The 18,637-nt window shown below is 36.5% G+C and overlaps 1 protein-coding gene across 2 annotated transcripts in view; it reads right to left on the bottom strand.

Annotated features, from left to right (window-relative positions):
• Positions 1–18,637, bottom strand: part of Spata6 (spermatogenesis associated 6) — a 97,784-nt gene that overhangs the window by 55,470 nt on the left and 23,677 nt on the right. For both annotated transcript variants that reach the window (XM_052177005.1, XM_052177006.1), the window contains exons 4-5: positions 2,300–2,341; positions 1,002–1,126 (exon numbers count right to left, since the gene is read on the bottom strand). In XM_052177005.1, coding sequence (XP_052032965.1) covers positions 1,002–1,126; positions 2,300–2,341 — 167 coding nt within the window. The remainder of the gene's footprint in view (positions 1–1,001; positions 1,127–2,299; positions 2,342–18,637) is intronic.

Here is an 18,637-nt window from a genome sequence, read left to right as displayed (position 1 = left end):
ACTTTTCCTTCTCTGCTTCTGAAACAAAGTAGGCATTTCTAAGTTTATCAAAGTATCAAATTGTCACAAAGATTTTAAAATCCAAGGAGTTGCAGGAGAGGATGGGAGAGCCTTGTGTGGCATCTGTATGGATCTAATGATGTTGATTGGTCACACAATTATTGTCACTTGGAAAGAAAGATGCTCTTAATGCAGCAGTTCAACATGGGGGTACAATCTGTGAACACTTTATAAGTTATCTATAAGCTTTATCTGAGCTGAATGTTTCAGTTATTTCTACTTTTTCTATCACTGTTAACACTATAAGAAAATATCTCAGTCAGGGGGTGTGGCTCAGTAGTCAGCAGATATCTAACCCTTGGAAGACTCTGGGTCCTCTCTCTAGCTCTAGGAGTAAAAACAATAAAAGAGGGTTCTTGGTATCCCAATAAAAATATATTTAAGACGCATATCTAGAAGATAAAATGCTAGAAAATTTTGGTTTTTATTAAATAATTTTGATTTTTTGCAGCTTATGTGCACACAGCAAGCATGCAAAAGTGCTCAATTTGTAAATAATATTCACTAATGTTTTCCAATAAATCATCTTTGTCCCAAAAACCATTTTTTTAAATTTTGGTTTCCCTAAATATTAAGACTGGTTAGTGTTTGACTGTATGCTGAACCTTCCCTAAACCAAAAACAGGGAAAAATGGTAGAGAGACATGGGGATGGGGGGATGGCTGAGGATAGACACTGCAGAGGAGAAAAGAGGTGCATTTCTTTTGATGGTAAATATCGGCTTCTATGAGATGTGTACGTTTTGATGATAAGTGCCTTAATTTTTGCTAAATTACTTTCATTGTATTAAGGAAGCTTAAAATAAGATGATTATATAAAACAAGTTTGAAGTCAAGATAATTTTGAGTTAATTTTACACATACAAGGCACAGAGACTTGTATTCTAGTTCTCACCCATGAGCCTGCATTAAGAGTTGAATTGAAAAACTGTCGTTACTTACTCTTAGGCCAGAAATCCTCCTCATGGTAACCTGGCGGTTTGAATCATGGTGCCCAGAAATTTGGTTTGGACCCGGGAACATGAAATCTCGTGTATTTTCATCATAGGTAGACAGTGTTTCTCCCACTATAAGAAAGATATCCTATGATTCAAATTATAACAAAACATTCTATTTAGAAAAAAATTCATCAAGTATAATATATTTATAATGCCTGATGCCTTATTGTATGCCTGCTTGAAGTCAATGTTTATCTTCTATAAAAGGAAAATTAAAATAAGGATGCAATAAGTACTTTAATACATTTTTTTTATTTTTCATTATATATTACTAATTACCTGCCTCACACCTTTGAAGAATAGGCATATTCATATATACTCAGTGAGAACCTAGAAACTCTTAGAAAAGGAAGTTCTTGCCGGGTGGTAGTGGCGCACGTCTGTAATCCCAGCACTCTGGGAGGCTGAGGCAGGCGGATTTCTGAGTTCGAGGCCAGCCTGGTCTACAGGGTGAGTTCCAGGACAGCCAGGACTACACAGAGAAACCCTGTCTCGAAAAAACCAAAAAAAAAAAAAAAAAAAAAAAAAAAAGAAAAGAAAAGGAAGTTCTTTAAAAATATATAGTTGCATTAAATTTATCCATCCAAAGCTGATTACCATCATTAGCATCTTCTCTGATTTCTGTCTCTTCTGTCTCCTCTCATGGAGTATAAAATTAGACATTAAAAATAACTGAGACATTTTGTAGACTTTGTGGCTAAAATTCTGGGATTACTTATATTTAATAAAAATTATGTATCTGCTCCATAAAATAATGATTTCACTAAGGTTTTTATAATCCTAGAAATAAGTATTAGCAATAAAACTAGTCTTTACATTTTAATAGATAATACATCTCCTCAGTAACCAGGGTTCACCTTGGGCTCCACCGTCTTCATTCCCAATAATAGTCAAGAAACAAAAACAAAAGCAAAATCCATTCAATTAAAAAATATGTAATTTTAATTTTAGAATTGCAAATATTGAAAAATCAATTTATACAACTGTCACAAAATATCCTAAAATTATAAAGATGTTATCTTCTACTTTTAATCATTTTGAACCCATTTAATTTCAAAGCAATGCTATCAATTAGCATTTATATCAACCTTTCTGTATATACTCTTGTTATATAGTCAATCAATCATATATAAATAAGCTTTGCTGTTAATTTGATAAAAAGAGGGGAGCAGAGATATTTAAAAGCATTTCACAGAGATGAGTTGCCATTAAAAGTCATCTTATCAATAAGTAATACAATACCTGGTGGAACTAGCTGTATCAACTCAAACACTGCTGTATCATCTGAAAGTTAGAAGAAAATTTTCCGTAAGTTGAAAAGTCAGTAAGAATAAGTGGTTTTAACCTGCTTCATTACAAAGACTTAAATGTTTCCTTCCTTTCTTTAACTTCTGCTATTCTCTAGGTATGGAAGTCTCATTTCAAGCTACCACCCATGTATTCCATCTATGAAGAAATATTAAATTATCCATTTATGTTATAAGTTGAGGCTACAATGAGAAAAATAAATATGGTCCTGTAACTTTAATATTTAAAATATATTTTAATGATGGTTTTTAAATGTTATAACCTCCCTTTTAGCCCACCACCCACCTGAAGTAGTGGAAAAGAAAGGATACAGGGGAAATAGACCTCCTTAAAAAGGTACTTTGGAACAACTCTCATCTTTGTTGTCTAGAAATCCACAATTCAGTCTACAGGTTAGTATCGACAGCTCAATCTACTTACAAACACTTCCCAGATACACCAACAGCCTAGTTCAATAGAGTTGGGATAACAAACAAAAATCAGTAGCCGTGACACTACCTAGCAGAGACAGCCAGGCCTCAGCCTCAACATGAGTCAGTGGAAGGAACTGGAAAGATACCAAGAGAAGTTCTCAGTTGTGTCTCTCTAGAGAAACAAAGATCAACAAAAACGTGAGACCCACAAGCCTTGCATAGCCAGCTCTATAAACAAGCCAAGCTCCACCTCCATCAGTCCATTGAGTCCTCTTTATATTCTCTCCAAACGTCATGTCTTCCATGGGTCTCGCCTCAGCACGTGCAACTGTCTCAGCTGACATCACTCTGCCAATTAGCCAAAGTCCACAAAACTGACAAGAAACTATAACACTCAAAAAATTTTTGGTGCGTTTCTCTCTATGGAGTCCCAACAAATACCGCTTAAGAACACAATATAAGGCAGACCAATACATGTATGTTGTTAGCTAAGAATCCTTTATCACATGTCCTTTTATGTGTTTGCTTTAGCAGAACATCTATCTTCTTGTGTCTACTTTAACTAAACATTCCTTCACAAGTCTTAGTCTATTGCCTGTGTCTGCTTTAGGAAAACATTCCTTCAGGTGTTTGCCCCAACAAAACAACTTGCAACACAACTGACTCTCTAAAGAACCCTTAAGTTTTCATGCCCCTTTTCCTATATCCTTCTTCATTTGCCAAAATATCTCCAGCAAGATGAATCCAGTGTGTACAAGCATTTGCTGCCATGCCCAAGAACCTGAGTTTGATTCTCTGGACCCACATAATGGGAGCAGGGAACCAGCTGCCCAACATATACCTCTGACTTCCACATGTGCCCTAAAGTAGGAACAAGTCCCTCTCACACACAATAAATAAATATTAAAAATTAAAAGCCAAAATAATTACTGCATAGACATATTTATCTTTTAGTAGATTGTACACATTTATACAAATGTTATATCTATTTCTTAATCTGAGTTAATGATATGCATAATATATATAATGACATGTGTACTATAAAACATGTTAAACTTTTACTATACTTGAAATATTTTGTGATAACATTACAAAAGTAAGGAAAGCGTAAGTGAATCATCTCTGCCGCCTGAGAACTCAAAGGACACATCTGTTTCCTTCCTTTGACTTCTACTGTGCTCCAGGGGTGCCTCATCCCACCTTCCATACTTCGATTCCACCTAGGAAGAAATTCTAAATTCTCCACTTAAGTCACAGCTGTGAGCTACAATGAGAAAAGCAGGTATAGGTCTCCTTCTTATACCTTTCCAGTTTATTTATTTGCTCATTGATTTGAGGCAGGGCTTCACTATATTCCAGGGGTTGGCCTAGAACTCGTCATCTTTCTGTCTTAGTCCCTGAGTGCTGAAATTGCAGGTGCATTATCATAATCAGTAAGATATGTCTTTTTCTTAAGAGTCTTAAATTCCACAAAGGAGATAAACATCAAAGGAAATCAAAACATCAATATGTAGTTATAATCTACAAGAACAATGAAAGCCCTGGAGAGTATCCTGAAATATTGTAATTAAAATACCTATGCCAGTCAAGGTGACAATAAAAGCTCTTAGTGGTCTTCAGTGCCCATCTATAGCCGGAGTTAAGTGATGTTAACTGGGGCTTGGAGAGCAAGAGGCATAGAGTTTCTCAAATTAGAAGGAACAGAACAGACAATGCTCAAAATACAGCAGAGCAAGGCATTCTAGATGACTAGGTAACCCAAGAACGAGGTTCCTTCTAAAATCAACTGGAAAAGGTAGACAACTAAAAAAAACAAATGCCAGCCCTAAACACTAAACTGTGTAAAACAGAAACTTGGTATAAAAAGGAACTCCAGAGAGATGAGCTAAGTCATAGGGGCTGCTATTTTGCTTGCTTGCTTGCTTGTTGTTTTCTTTCTGGTATCTGACAATTCTGACAGGTAGTTAAGAGGCAAGACATTAATCAATGACTTTTGGTAAACTCACAACATGACCCTTTGAATACCTAACCAAATTTGGAAAGTGATGGGATTTCCCATCAGGAAATATGGCCTTGAGGAGTCAGGAAGGGGAATTTAGGAAATCAAATCAGTGACCTGGCAACCTGAGTGATGAACAGACTTGGTTCCTAGGAAGTTAAACCTGTGGTGGTTTGAAGGAGACTACCCATGATATATATTTGAGGATTAGGAAGTGTGGCATTATTGGCACAAATACATGGCTGAATGTGGGCTTCAAGGTTTCAAAAGCTCGTGCCATTACAGTTGTCCCTCTCTCTGCTTCTTGATTGGTGTCTCAACATGTGAGCTCTCAGCTACTGTTTCAGGGCCAACCTATCTGCCTGCAGTCATGCTCCCTTCCATGATACTTAAGGACTCACCCTCTGAAGCTGAAATAATTAAGCCCCCAATTAAATGTTTCCTTTAACAAGTTGCCTTGGTCATGGTGTCTCTTCACAGAGGTAGAAAAGTAACTAAGACAAAACCTGAAAGTAAAGGAAAAACTAGAATATAGCCAAATTTGAAATATCTGAAATCCAGTCTGAATTGAGATACCTGAAGCAATTATTTCTATATTTTATAGCATTTGGAATCTAAGCAAAATCAACTAGGTATATAGAAAAATGGATATTGAAATTAAAAATTAAGAAAATAAAATATAAGATCCATAAATCAAGTCTTCTATATACTTAGAAGGTGCCATTTAGCCTACTTATAACCAGAATTTAATTATATCATTTAAGACACAGGTATAAAATGTACTATAGGATTTACAATCTGGGATGTATTTAGAAGGATACAGACTAAGACTCAGAGAAGAGCAAACCCTGCACCATGCCTAAGTAAGCTGACCTCATAGGCGGACAAAGTAAGTGAATGAGAGGAACCACAACAGAGCAGAAATGTATAAGCAGAGGCTTCTATGGCAGCGTCAGAGGGAGGAGCTATGAGTTTTGTCTTGGGATCCTCACTGTGAATATTAGAGCAAAGTTCTCTGTAACTTCCAGGGGAGAAAAAAACATTTGGAAGATTGCCAGAGCAGTCTATTCTTTCTAACAAACCCTTCTCTCTGGAAAAACTGCTTCTCCTTAGGTTCTATCTTCCAGATTCTTTAAAAAGAGCCTAATCAACCTGGTACAAGAGGAGTCCCAATTCTAGCCAACTCCAGGCTTCTACCAGGAACAGGTGGAATACTCAAGTACAATACCACCTCTTTTGTACATGGAAGAAAAGAGATACCCAACTATCTAACCATCCTGTCCTAGGGAGAGAAAAGGTCTAGAAACACTGGCAGAGTTCCCAAGCAGAGACATGGGCTCATCAAAGAGAAGCTATACTCATAGAAGACAGAGGCCTTCTCCTCAGACTTTACCAACTGTCACAGTTCTTTCCTCAGTATCCCATGACTGTCTTTCAACAAGGTACATGGCAAACTAAACAGGAAATAACAAGAGTGCAGTGTGGAGATCTCAGTCACACAAATGGAGACATCAGAGTGAAACAATCAAGAATTTTTAGAAATTTGACCTGGAGCTATAGGATAAAGTAGAAAACTTGCCAAGGATATATAAGACCCTGGGTTTAATTTCCATTACCAAAAGAATCTCCACAATTACTAAAAACTATGCATATAAAAAAAAAAAAAAAGCCGGGCAGCGGTGGTGCACGCCTATGATCCCAGCACTCTGGGAGGCAGAGGCAGGCGGATTTCTGAGTTCAAGGCCAGCCTGGTTTACAGAGTGAGTTCCAGGACAGCCAGGGCTACACAGAGAAACCCTGTCTCGGGGAAAAAAAAAAAAAAAAAAAACCAAATTTAAAAAACAAACAAACAAACAAACAAAAAATATAAAATTCAAAGATATCTAAGTAAAAAATAAGCAGTATGTAAAAATAGGGATATATAGAGGTATGTATGTATATGTATATGTATATGTATATGTATATGTATATGTATATGTATATGTATATGTATATGTATGTACATATATGTAGAGATGGAAATTCTAAGATATGAACAAACAGAAATGCTATAGATAAAAGAAACTACAGATGAAATGAAGAAAGCCTGGTGTGGGCTTATTGGTATGTGGCACATGGCTAGAAAATAATCTCAAAGGTCTCAGGATATGACAATAACAACTTTCAAATCATCAAAGAGAACAAGACAAAGCAAAGAGCAATATCTAAGAATTGTGGGACAACTATAACAGATGTAATGTATAATAATAGGAACACCAGAAGAAGAAATAGAAGAAACCCTGATCTTTACAAGGATGGAAGGGCCTGGACAGGATGGATTACTAGTGTTGCTGGCACTATAGTGAGGCAAAGAAACATAAAGACCATTCTGCAGAAGACAACTGCTAGAGGATAAGCAAAAGAAGGCAGTGAGATGGGGTACAGAGTTAAACAGATTTCTCACCTGAAGAACGTCGGATGGCAGAGAAACACCTTAAAAAATGCTCAACTTCATTAGTCATTAGGGAAATGCAAATCAAAACAACCCTGAGATTTCACCTTACACCAGTCAGAATGGCTAAGATTAAAAATTCAGGAGACAGAAGGTGTTGGCAAGGATGTGGAGAAAGAGGAACACTCCTCCACTGCTGGTGGGGTTGCAAATTGGTACAACCACTCTGGAAAGCAGTCTGGCGGTTCCTCAGAAAACTGGGCACCTCACTTCCAGAAGATCCTGCTATACCACTCCTGGGCATATACCCAGAGGATTCCCCACCATGTAATAAGGATACTTGCTCTACTATGTTCATAGAAGCCCTATTTATAATTGCCAGATGCTGGAAAGAACCCAAGTATCCCTCAACAGAAGAGTGGATGCAAAAAATGTGGTATATCTACACAATGGAGTACTATTCAGCCATTAGAAACAATGAATTCATGAAATTCTTAGGCAAATGGATGGAGCTAGAGAACATCATACTAAGTGAGGTAACCCAGACTCAAAAGGTGAATCATGGTATGCACTCACTAATAAGTGGATATTAACCTAGAAAACTGGAATACCCAAAACATAATCCACACATCAAATGAGGTACAAGAAGAACGGAGGAGTGGCCCCTTGTTCTGAAAAGACTCAGTGAAGCAGTATAGAGCAAAATCAGAACAGGGAAGTGGGAAGGGTTGGGTGGGAAAACGGGGAGGGAAGGGGACTGATGGGACTTTCGGGGAGTGGGGGTCCAGAAAAGGGGAAATCATTTGAAATGTAAATAAATATATCAATAAATTAAAAAAAAAGAAAGCAGTGAGAATATTACAAGTTCCCAAATTCCAGGAATGACATTAATATAAATGTCCAAGAAGCTCAATGAAATAGAAGAGAAAGTCTTTGAAGCAGCATGAGAAAAGCAACTAAGCATTTTGAAACCATATTTTTTTGTTCTTTTTTGTTTTTTGTTTTTTGTTTTTTGGAGACAGGGTTTCTCTGTATAGCCCTGGCTGTCCTGGAACTCACTCTGTAGACCAGACTGGCCTCGAACTCAGAAATCTGCCTGCCTTTGCCTCCCAAGTGCTGGGATTAAAGGCGTGCGCCACCATGACCTGGCTTGAAAGCATCTTTTAAATATCCTCGCAGCACAATTACTAAAAAGTCTGAGGGCCAGGTAGCCAGATACTAATACTTACAAAATGCTAAAAGAAATGCTCATTTTAAGAATGCCATATCCAGTTTTTTAAAAATGTCTTTCAAAACTGTTAGAGAAATTAACATATCATAGGCATACACAATCATGAATGTAAAAAGAGATCTGTAGAGAGGAAGGGAACACCCTGGACTGAGTGGTATGAAAATGGGAGAGTGTAGGAGTGAGAGTCACTGATATATATTGTATACATGTGTGAAACTATCAAAGAATACATGAAGAAAAATGTCTCCCAGGGATTTTTTGTTACCATTAAACATTAGATGTAAAAAAAACATTTACAAACATCTATGCTAACCTCAAACAAAATACTTTAAATTAAAAAAAAAAAGTAGGACAAAGTAGGACATACATGAATTAAAAGTTTGCAACAAAGAGAAGGAAGTTATTTACACACCCAATGGCAAACCATTAAATTATATGAAACAAAAAAAAATTAGTAGAAGTTGGAAATAAGCATAAAAACAAAATAAATGAAGACTAAATAATCTACTCATAATAGTTGGTAAAACAATGAAATTAAAGATAAAAATTCTTAGAACTAAACTGCAATAAACTTGAGATTTAACACATATATAAAACACTCTTCAGGCTATGCGTGGTGGCACGCTCCTATTATCTCAGCACTCAGAGGGCTGAGTTGAAAAGTTACAAGTTCAATACCAGGTTGGGTTCCAAACTAGCCTGGGCTATAGAGAAGATAGAGCCTTGTCTCAACAAAAATGATAAAAAGCCAGAGCAAGAAATAAAAAGAAAACAGCAAGCTGTGCAGCAGCCATGTAAGACTCTACAACAGTGCACACGTTCTTCTCAAGGGCACACAGTAAAGTTTCCTGGATAGATCACATATTAGGGTACAAATTAAGCCTCAGTAAATTTAGGACAGATGCAGTCAACAAAAGTTAAACTGGAAAAACCTATCCTTGGACAATCAATCAGTTAAACAAGAAATCATAAGAGAAACTTGAAAATACATTGAGATGAATGGAAAAAATACAGTATATTAAAACTTATGAGACTCGGAGAAAATAATGCTATGGTAAAAATTTCTAATCTATGATTGTGTAAATTAATAATTAAAAGTAATCTCAAATGAAAAGCTTTATAGCTTAATAAAACATTAAATAAGGAATAAGTTAAACTCAAACCTAGAGCAAAAATAAAGTTAAATATTAGAACAAGTATAAATTAGCAGAAAAATAATAGACATGAATAGAATCAAAAGCTGTTTTTCTAAAAATCAACGGAATTTTCTGACATTTTTATATATAAAAATAAGTATTATTACTGGTTTTATATATGAACACTTGTGAAAAGCTGTATTACCTAGATAGAATTGGCAAATCTTAAAATCAAATAAAAGCTAATTTTTTGAAAGCAGGAAATCTGTTTCTGACTTCACATCAGTCAGAAATCCCCCAAGAAATAAAGTGTTAGACCTGATTTTCACAAGGGTATAGTGAATAATTAGTACCTAGCTTTGTCAAATTTGTTAGAATAAGTTGAAGAGGAGGTGATACTTTGTAACTGATTATATAAGGAATGTATTTCCTTAAAGCCAGAGTCAAACAAAGAAGAAATCTTTAGGAAAAAAAAATTCTAATGTTAAAACTCCAAATACTAGCAAGCAGAATTCAGCAACACATTAGAAGTATTATACACTGTGAATGCTGTGGTTGGAATGAGACTGTCCTCCATAAGTTTGTGCATTTGAGCACTTGGTCCTTTGGGGGAAAGCCTGGAGAACCTGTAGGAGATGGAGGAAGTACATCACTAGAAATAGACTTTGGTCTAACGTGACTCCACTTCCTGTTCTACCTCTCTGCTTCCTGACAATCAGTCTGGCCTCAGGCTCCTACTGAAAGCCTTGACTGCCGTGGTGGACTGTGTCCCCTGGAGAATTTTAAGCAAAACAAACCCTTTTTCTCATAAGTTGCTTTTTGTCAGGGTATTCTATCATAGCAACAGGAAAATAACTAATACAGTAACAAAACGAGATGTATCCCTAGAAGGCAAGGATAGTTCAATATATGAAATGTGGTTGATACAACATACTTCATTAAGAAAATAGAGAAAACATGTGATCATCTCACTTGAAACAGAAACCATAATAAAATTTAACACAATTTCATAAAAAGAAAACTGAAAGCACTATAAATACAGGTAAACTAACTCACCATAATAAAAAGCACTGATGGAAAACCAATAATAAACACTGCTCAATAATGAAAGACTATGCGTTCCTCTTCTAAACAAAGAAAGCAGGAACAAAACAAGGATGTTAGTCACATCTTTTCAACTAGAAGTACTAGTTAGAGAAGAGTAGCAAGAAAAATATACAAAAGACTTTCAAATTGCAAAGTAAGATCAGCTGTGTTCACACAGCCTGAGCCTAGCTTTTAAGCAGGCATAAGGACCAGTGAGATAGAATAGAGAAGTCACAAATAAATCCTTCCAAATGAGTAATTTTGATAAAGTGCCAATACCATCTAGTGAGGGAAAAGAGATTCTTCTCAACAAATGGTAATGGGAAAACAATGTACATGTATGCAAGAGAATGATTTTATACCTCTACCCAAAATACCACATATAAAAATCAACTCAAAATTACCAAAGACTTAATCTAAGCCTCAAAACGTTAAAAAAAGAATCATAAAAGAAAAGAGCTTCGTGACATTGGGTCTGGGGTGATTTCATGGATAAAATTCCAAAGAAACAGGTAACAACAAAAGCTAGTAACCATAAAATTTTCTGTATGCCTAAACATAATAACAGGAAAGGCAATGCTAGCAAATTAAATCTTCCAAAAGAGCTTACTCTCCAGTATAAATAGAACTTATCTACAATTAAAAAATCAAAAGCAAACAAATCAATTAAAGCATGACCAAGAGTGGAGCAGTCAGAATGATGATGGTGGTGGGGGAATAAAATATGGAGTGTAAAAAAATAAATTAATTAAATTTTAAAAAACATAGCAAAGAGGATAGAGAGATGGCTCAGTGTTTTGAGCTGCTTTTCCCGAGTACCTTGGGTGATTCCCAGCACCCAAATAGCAACTCAGTTCTCAGTCCCAAGTGATCCAGTGCCTTCATCTGGCCTCCACAGGCACTGCATACATATAGTGTATAGACATAGCCACAGGTAATGCACCCAAAGACAAAAAAAAAATAATAATAACTTTAAATGGTCATAAGATTTGAATAAACATTGTTCCAGAAGAGATATACACGTCACTGATGTACATACATAAAAAGTTTTTAACACATCACTAACAATTAGGAAAATTTAAATCGAAACTAGCATGCTCTCTCACCCCTTAGGAGGCTTGTGCAGTAGGTGAGGATATAAAATGGTACACCTGCTATGGAAAAACTGATGCCTCCAAAAACCCTAAAGCAACACACAAGGGAGAACTGAAAGCGCTCAATGCTTGAGCATTAATGTTCATATCAACATTTTTTCTTTCTTTTTTTCTTGTTTTGTTGTTTTTTGTTTTGGGGGTTATGTTGTTGTTGCTGTTTGTTGTTGTTGTTGTCGTTTTGAGACAGGGTTTCTCTGTGTAGCCCTGGCTGTCCTGGAACTCACTCTGTAGACCAGGCTGGCCTCGAACTCAGAAATCTGCCTGCCTCTGCCTCCCAAGTGCTGGGATTAAAGGCGTGTGCCACCACCACCCGGCTTATTCATAGCAACTTTATTCACAAAATTGAAATGCTAGCAACAAACCAAGTACCCATCAACAAAGAAACAGGCAAATGTTTTATTAATATTCTATTTTATGTTTATAAAACATTTGCCTGTTTCTTATTAAAAAGGAAGAGACTCTGGTGTCCAATTTCATGATCCTTGAAGGTATTCCATGTGAAATAAGTCAGTCCCAAAAGAGGACAAACACCAGTCTCCTTTTGATAAAAGATTTTTTTTATGATCATAGAAACAAAGGAGAATATGTAGAGAAGGGGACTAAAGTTATTGTTTAATGCTGCAGTTTTGAAGATAAATTAGGGAGCTAGAGAAATGCATGGTAGTGATTGTCACACAAAATTATAAATGCACTGAATACCACTAAACTGTACACTTGAAATAATTAAAGTGGTAAATTTTATGTTATGCATATTTTACTACAATTAAAAATACTTTGGGGAGAAAGATATTAAATTATTAAAGGAAAGCTTTATATAGAACCAATCAGCTGGAGGCCCAACAGCAAGTTAATGTAAACATATCTCTTGGAACACGTGGGACAATTAGTCTCATTTTACGGCATCCCTTTATTGTATAACTAAGGACTATATTCCTACTTCCTCTCTAAAATCTCTCATTTACACATGTATTGTTAGTGTGAGTTACAAATTAAATGTATTAAAATACTGGAGAAACTCTAGTCATGTGCAGCAAATCAAAAACCTGTAGTAATTACATCCATCAGAAGTGTCGAAATTTTTAGAATGTACTTGTGGACTTCAAATATAGTGGACTTAAAAATAATTTAAGCCTGAGTCCCATAAACCTCCTGGGGTAATTTGGGACACTCCCATTCACAGACTCTGAAAGGTTTATTCTCAGCCCTTAAATCCTGACCTAAAGTCACTATCAAGTTCCCAGACACCAAATGAAACCTTTCCTGCTTCCTGTTAGTTCCCATAAACTGAGAAGTTTCAGCTCTAATGAGCATGCTACTTTTCTCTATAGGCAACAGAACTCAGTTCCAGTAAACAACTGAAATACAAATATAACTCATGCCTTCTCTTTATCAAATGTTGGAGAAACTGACACTGAAATAGATCATCTATTTTAAATTCTCAAACACAGAATATTCTCTTGAAGGATCATAGCACACATGCAAGTCAACAAGTTAGTTCCAGGAGTTAGAAAGTAGTGAAAAAGAGAAATGCTGTATTTATATTATATTTAATACCTTAGGTATCAAATATCTAGTATGTTTTGAATATGGTTATATTCACTAGTCACATAGTGAATAAAAGAGAAAAAAATCACTGTTATTCGATTAAAAGAGAAAAAACTATGTATTAGTTCTAGAGAGAAACAGTCCCTTTTTTTTTGCTTCTACAGTAGTGTCCTTTTTACATTTTTTTTTTGCTTTGTCATTAATATCAACAATTTTGTGCTAGCTTCCCATTACTATAACAAAATAACTGAGGCAAGTAAATTAGATATAAAGGAAAGGTTTTATTTAGGTTCCTAATTCTGGAGATTCCAGTCCAAGGTCAGCAGTTTCCTTAGCTTGGAAGTCTGGAAAAGAAAGTGCATCATGGCAGAACAAAACCAATGGCCTCAGGTGCTGAGAAGCAGAACAAGGGAAGAGACCAAGTTCCTACAATTCCTTTCAAGGCCTTACCACCAACCTAAGGACTTCCTGTAGGACCCTCCTTTTACATGCCTGTCAATAGTGCTACACTGGAAATCAAGACTTTAACAGGGACCTAGGGAGGCACTTGGTGTATGGTATTAAAGGTGCAAACTATTTCCATAACCTTTCTCTCTTGAAATATTCTAGTGTAGAAGAATTTGCCTCAAAGGTGTCCTAATTAGGGTTGTGATAAAACACCATGATCTAAGCAGCTTGGGGAGGAAAGTGTTCATGTGACTTACACTTCAGTGGCACTCTTCATCACCAAAGTCAGCCAGCAGGAGCAGCACACAAGCATGGTTACTGGCTTGCCCATCCTGCTTTCTTGCTTGCTCAGCCTGCTCTCTCACAAAACCTAGGACCACCAGCACAGGAATGGCATCTCCCTCAATGGGCTGGGCTCCCTCACCAGTCACTAATTAAGAAAATGCCCTACAGGCTTGGCTACTGACTTTTCACAATTGAGATTCCCACCTCCAAAGTGACTCTAACTTGTATTAACATCAACCCAGCCAGCACAAAAGGTCACAAAGCAAAGACTTCAGTACTGACAAATGTTGGGAGCCCCTTCTATAGGCTGGGAAAGAAGATGTGTCTGATTCTGATGACAAATTGTAGCTGTGACCAGAAACCAGTGAGGAAGCAATTTTCACGCAGTACGAATGTCATATTCATGTGTCTATGTCTGTGTATCTGTGTGCTTGTGCCTGTATGTTCATGGGCCTGTGGTGTGTGTGTGTGTGTGTGTGTGTGTGTGTGTGTGTGTGTGTGTGTGTGTGTAAAGAAATGTGTACATTTCAGAAAGAAAAGACGACAGTTATGAAAGAATTTAAAAGCAAGTTGATGCCTAGATTAGTTTCAGCTTTGTAAAACTGTCAAACTAACCCTGATTCACATCATGTGAAAAAAACACAGAAATTGCCAAAATAAGTGAAAAGATTTACACAGTCTGGCTTCCAAGTTTCTGTAAGGCTAAAGTGGGTGAGACAGTAATACTCATTTAAGAATAAATATGTAGATGAATGGAACAGACCAGAGAGTTCAAAAGAACTGTCACATCCATGATCAACTGGCTTTTAAGTAAGGTACGAAAATCAATTTGATGCAGGAAAGGATAATCTTATAACTAGTGGGGCAACTGGATATTCAACCATAGAAAGAAAAGGAGAGAGGGTACACTCTGACTTTATCACACCCTATCTCAAAACTCAGAATGTATCATAGCTCTAAATGTCAGAACTTAAATATAAAATTTCAAGAGCACTGGCAAAAATTTTAGGTGTCACCGGGTTGACCAAAATTTCATAGACACAATACCAAAATCATAAAAAAGAAAACACTGACACAATAGGCTTACTACATTCCTCAAAAGACACAAATATGATAATGAAAAAAAAAACACAGACTTTATAGATTTAAAGACTGCTCACTTGATATAGGGAATTTTGGACATTTGAAATTTGAAATATTAAAAATTAAAATCCATATAATGTAATTCAAAAGCAAACAATTCAAAAACAGGTAAATATTTGAATAAGTATTTTATAAGAAAATATGAATGGCTAATAAGCATATAAAATGATGTTCAAAATCATGAGAATTTAAGCACAAATTTGGAATATAATCGGATATGTCCCAAAATGCTAACAATATTGAGTCTTGGGAACAATATGGAAAAGCAAGCCTTCATGAGCTTGAGGGCATGTAAGCTGGTGTGATAACTTTTAAGCACATGTTGACTACATATTCAAATTTTAAACATATACTTAGCCTACAACTGAACAGATACTCATAGCTTTGTTATTTATTTACAATAGCCAAACAGTCTAAATGTTCATTATAACAGAATACTGGTTGGCAATAAAAAGGAATAAATATTTTGTATGTGGAAAAATGTGAGTGTAATTCAAAAGCATTATTTTAAAATAAAAGGATGGAAGAGAAAGAAATTAAAACAAATAAGAGAACACCAATCTATAGAGAAATAGAAAAGTGGTTACTGGGAAGTGGGGGCAGACATGAGAGTTGACTATAATATACCTCAGGAATTGTTTGAGGGTGACAGAAATCAGATAGCGGTGATGCCTCACATTTGCATAAATACTCTGAAAATTGCTGAACTGCAGTTACTAGGAATGAATTTTATGATGTGTGAGTTTTGCTGATGCTGTTTAACAAGAAAGAACAGAAGGCCCTGCCTCTTCTATGGGGACTCTTTCTCAAAATGGCTGAACCACTGATAAGAAAGCCCCAGGTAAAGACTATTTCTAGTTATCAGAGGAGTGTGTGTGCTTCTCCTGCTTTTTCTTTTTGTTTCTGTTTGTTGTGGTGGTGGTTGATGCTGCTGCTGGTTTTGTTTTTTGTTTTGTTTTGTTTTGTTTTGTTTTGGCAGGGGAGGTGCCTACTTGTTAAAGCTTAGAGTTGGATGGGTGAGAAGGTGGGGAAAAGCTAGAAAGAGTTAGAGAGGAAATTATGATCAGAATGTATTGTATAGAAAAATATTTTCAATTAAAAAATAAAAAGAAAGAAAAATTACAGGCTGTGGAGAGATGGTTCACCAGGCAAAGCACTTCTACACAAGCTAAAGACCAGCTAACCCGGAAATCAAAAAAATGCCTGTGGGAATGGTGGTGTCTGCCTAATCCCAACATACAAGAGACAGAGACATGAGATCCTAGAGTAAGCTGGCTAGCCGATCAGCCTATATAGGGCAAGCTCCAGGTTCCATATAGTGAGGGAACCTGACTCAATATATAAGGTACAGAGTGCTCCAAGAGGACACCAGATACCTACCTTTAGCCTACATTCATTCATTCATTCTCTCTGTCTCTCTTTAGTTAGTAAATAGAAAAGAATGATGTATTATTACAATAACTATTTGCTAACTCCTAGTGAAAAAGATGATTCTCAGTATATGCTGAAAAGCTAGTAGATCAAAATCTGACCAGAGAATTATAAGGGAGGTTGCAGGATGATGTTGCCTAGACCCAAAATGACCGATCTCTACATTGCTAAGTACAAGATATTCATGTCACTTGGCATGATACAGTAAACACAAATACTATCAAAAACTATAAAAACTATCAAGGACTCTTTCCAAATAACAAAAGCAAATGAAATAAGTCTGAATCTAAACTCCTCCAGTTCTAATTAGCTGCTTATATAAAACGAGCAATAAACAAGCCAAACAGAGCTTTGGTAAGGACACAATTAGCCAATATAAGAGACAGGACATTCTGAAGGATCTAGTTTTTCATTCCCAGCATTAAAAACAAACAGAAAACTGTGGAACACCATTACAGATAAAAAGAAACTAACGAAATAAATAGCCACATAATGTTAGCACTAAAGCCTGAGAAGATCCTCATTTTAAGAAACGAATTTTAAAAAGACTTTGGGGGACAGATAAGGAAATGGAAGCAAGGACTAAACAAACAAATAAATGACTTTATTGAGGAGCACAGTAGCTACTCTTTTACAGAGCCTGCATCTGTTACGCACCTGTAGCACAATGACACAATGTATAAAATATACATTTAGACTGCCCAATCATACTGCAAGTGGCCATTGAGAACATGAGATATGATTAATGAAAACTCAAAACTCCCTGGCTCCAGGTGACAGGTACCCAGGCAGGCCTCTCTCCACTGAGAATTCTCTCTACTCAGTGAACTTTTCATTTTCCCTATTAAATCATTAGGCTACAAAGAAGACTGTACAACAAGAAGGAAGACCAAAAGAAAAGAATTTGTGGATGAAGACTGCTGTGAACGTCAACTGAGAAACAGCACACACAAAGCCAAACTCTATGCTTAAGAGCAGAGCAAAGTGAAGTTCAGAGATATGAACAGTAGAATACCATCGCCTGACAATACAGAGGCAAACTCTGAAAGGGATGTTAGAAAACACCATTTTATGAGTAGAGACTCAAAAAAAAAAATGAATCAGGGAAATCAGGACACCTTTCAAATAACAATCCTCAGGGACTAGTAATCTGATACCCTAAAATTTCTAACCAAATAGTAGGAGAAAACATTAATTTTCTCTCAGTGGAAAAATTTGTAAATGAGAGAAATGGTCATCCTCAATGCTTCTAATAAATGGTTTCCGAGATAATGAACAAGATGTTCAGGAAATATTAAATGCACAGCCCTATAGGCAACAATCATCACTGAGCTTGTCTACCACACTGGAAAATATAATGTCAGGTCCTAGAACAGAAATGAAGTAACAGGATACTAGCCCCTGGTACAAAGCATTCTCTGAATAAGTCACTAAACCTCAATTCCCGTGGAAACATGCAAACTGGCTTGTTCCCACCGTCTTAAACCCTAAGCTTTAAGCTTGGTGCCAGTTTCTATGTTTCCAAGTTGCTAGAGCCTTCATTGGGTGGGAGTGGCGGAGAGCATTAGGAGACATAGGAGGTGCCCAACACCAGCACTGCTGGCCTTTTGAGATGCAAACATCAGTCTGTGATTTCAGACTTTTCTACTTTCTCTTCCATTTTTTAAATTTTTATTTTATTTTTAACTTACTTTAATCCTGCTCACTGCCCTCCTCAGGGTCATCCCCTCCCCAAATCCTTCTCCCTACCCCTTCTCCTTCTCCTCTGAGCAAGTGCCCCTCCCCAAGTATTCCCCTGTCCTTTTTACTTTTAAACATAAACATCAGCCCTCCTTTTCACAACCAGGGCCTGGATGGGCCTCGCCCAAGTGTCTGCACAGCACTGCAGGTGGTGTAGTTTTTTTCAGCTGAGCCCTATACAGAACACACTGTCAACTGGAGCCTTGAGGAGTAATTGATACCTACTGAGGT

The sequence above is a fragment of the Apodemus sylvaticus genome, chromosome 3 (genome assembly GCF_947179515.1).
Source record: "Apodemus sylvaticus chromosome 3, mApoSyl1.1, whole genome shotgun sequence".
NCBI classification, from domain to species: Eukaryota; Metazoa; Chordata; class Mammalia; order Rodentia; family Muridae; genus Apodemus; species Apodemus sylvaticus.
Note: the sequence above shows the minus strand (reverse complement) of the source record. Positions and strands in the feature narration are given on the sequence as shown.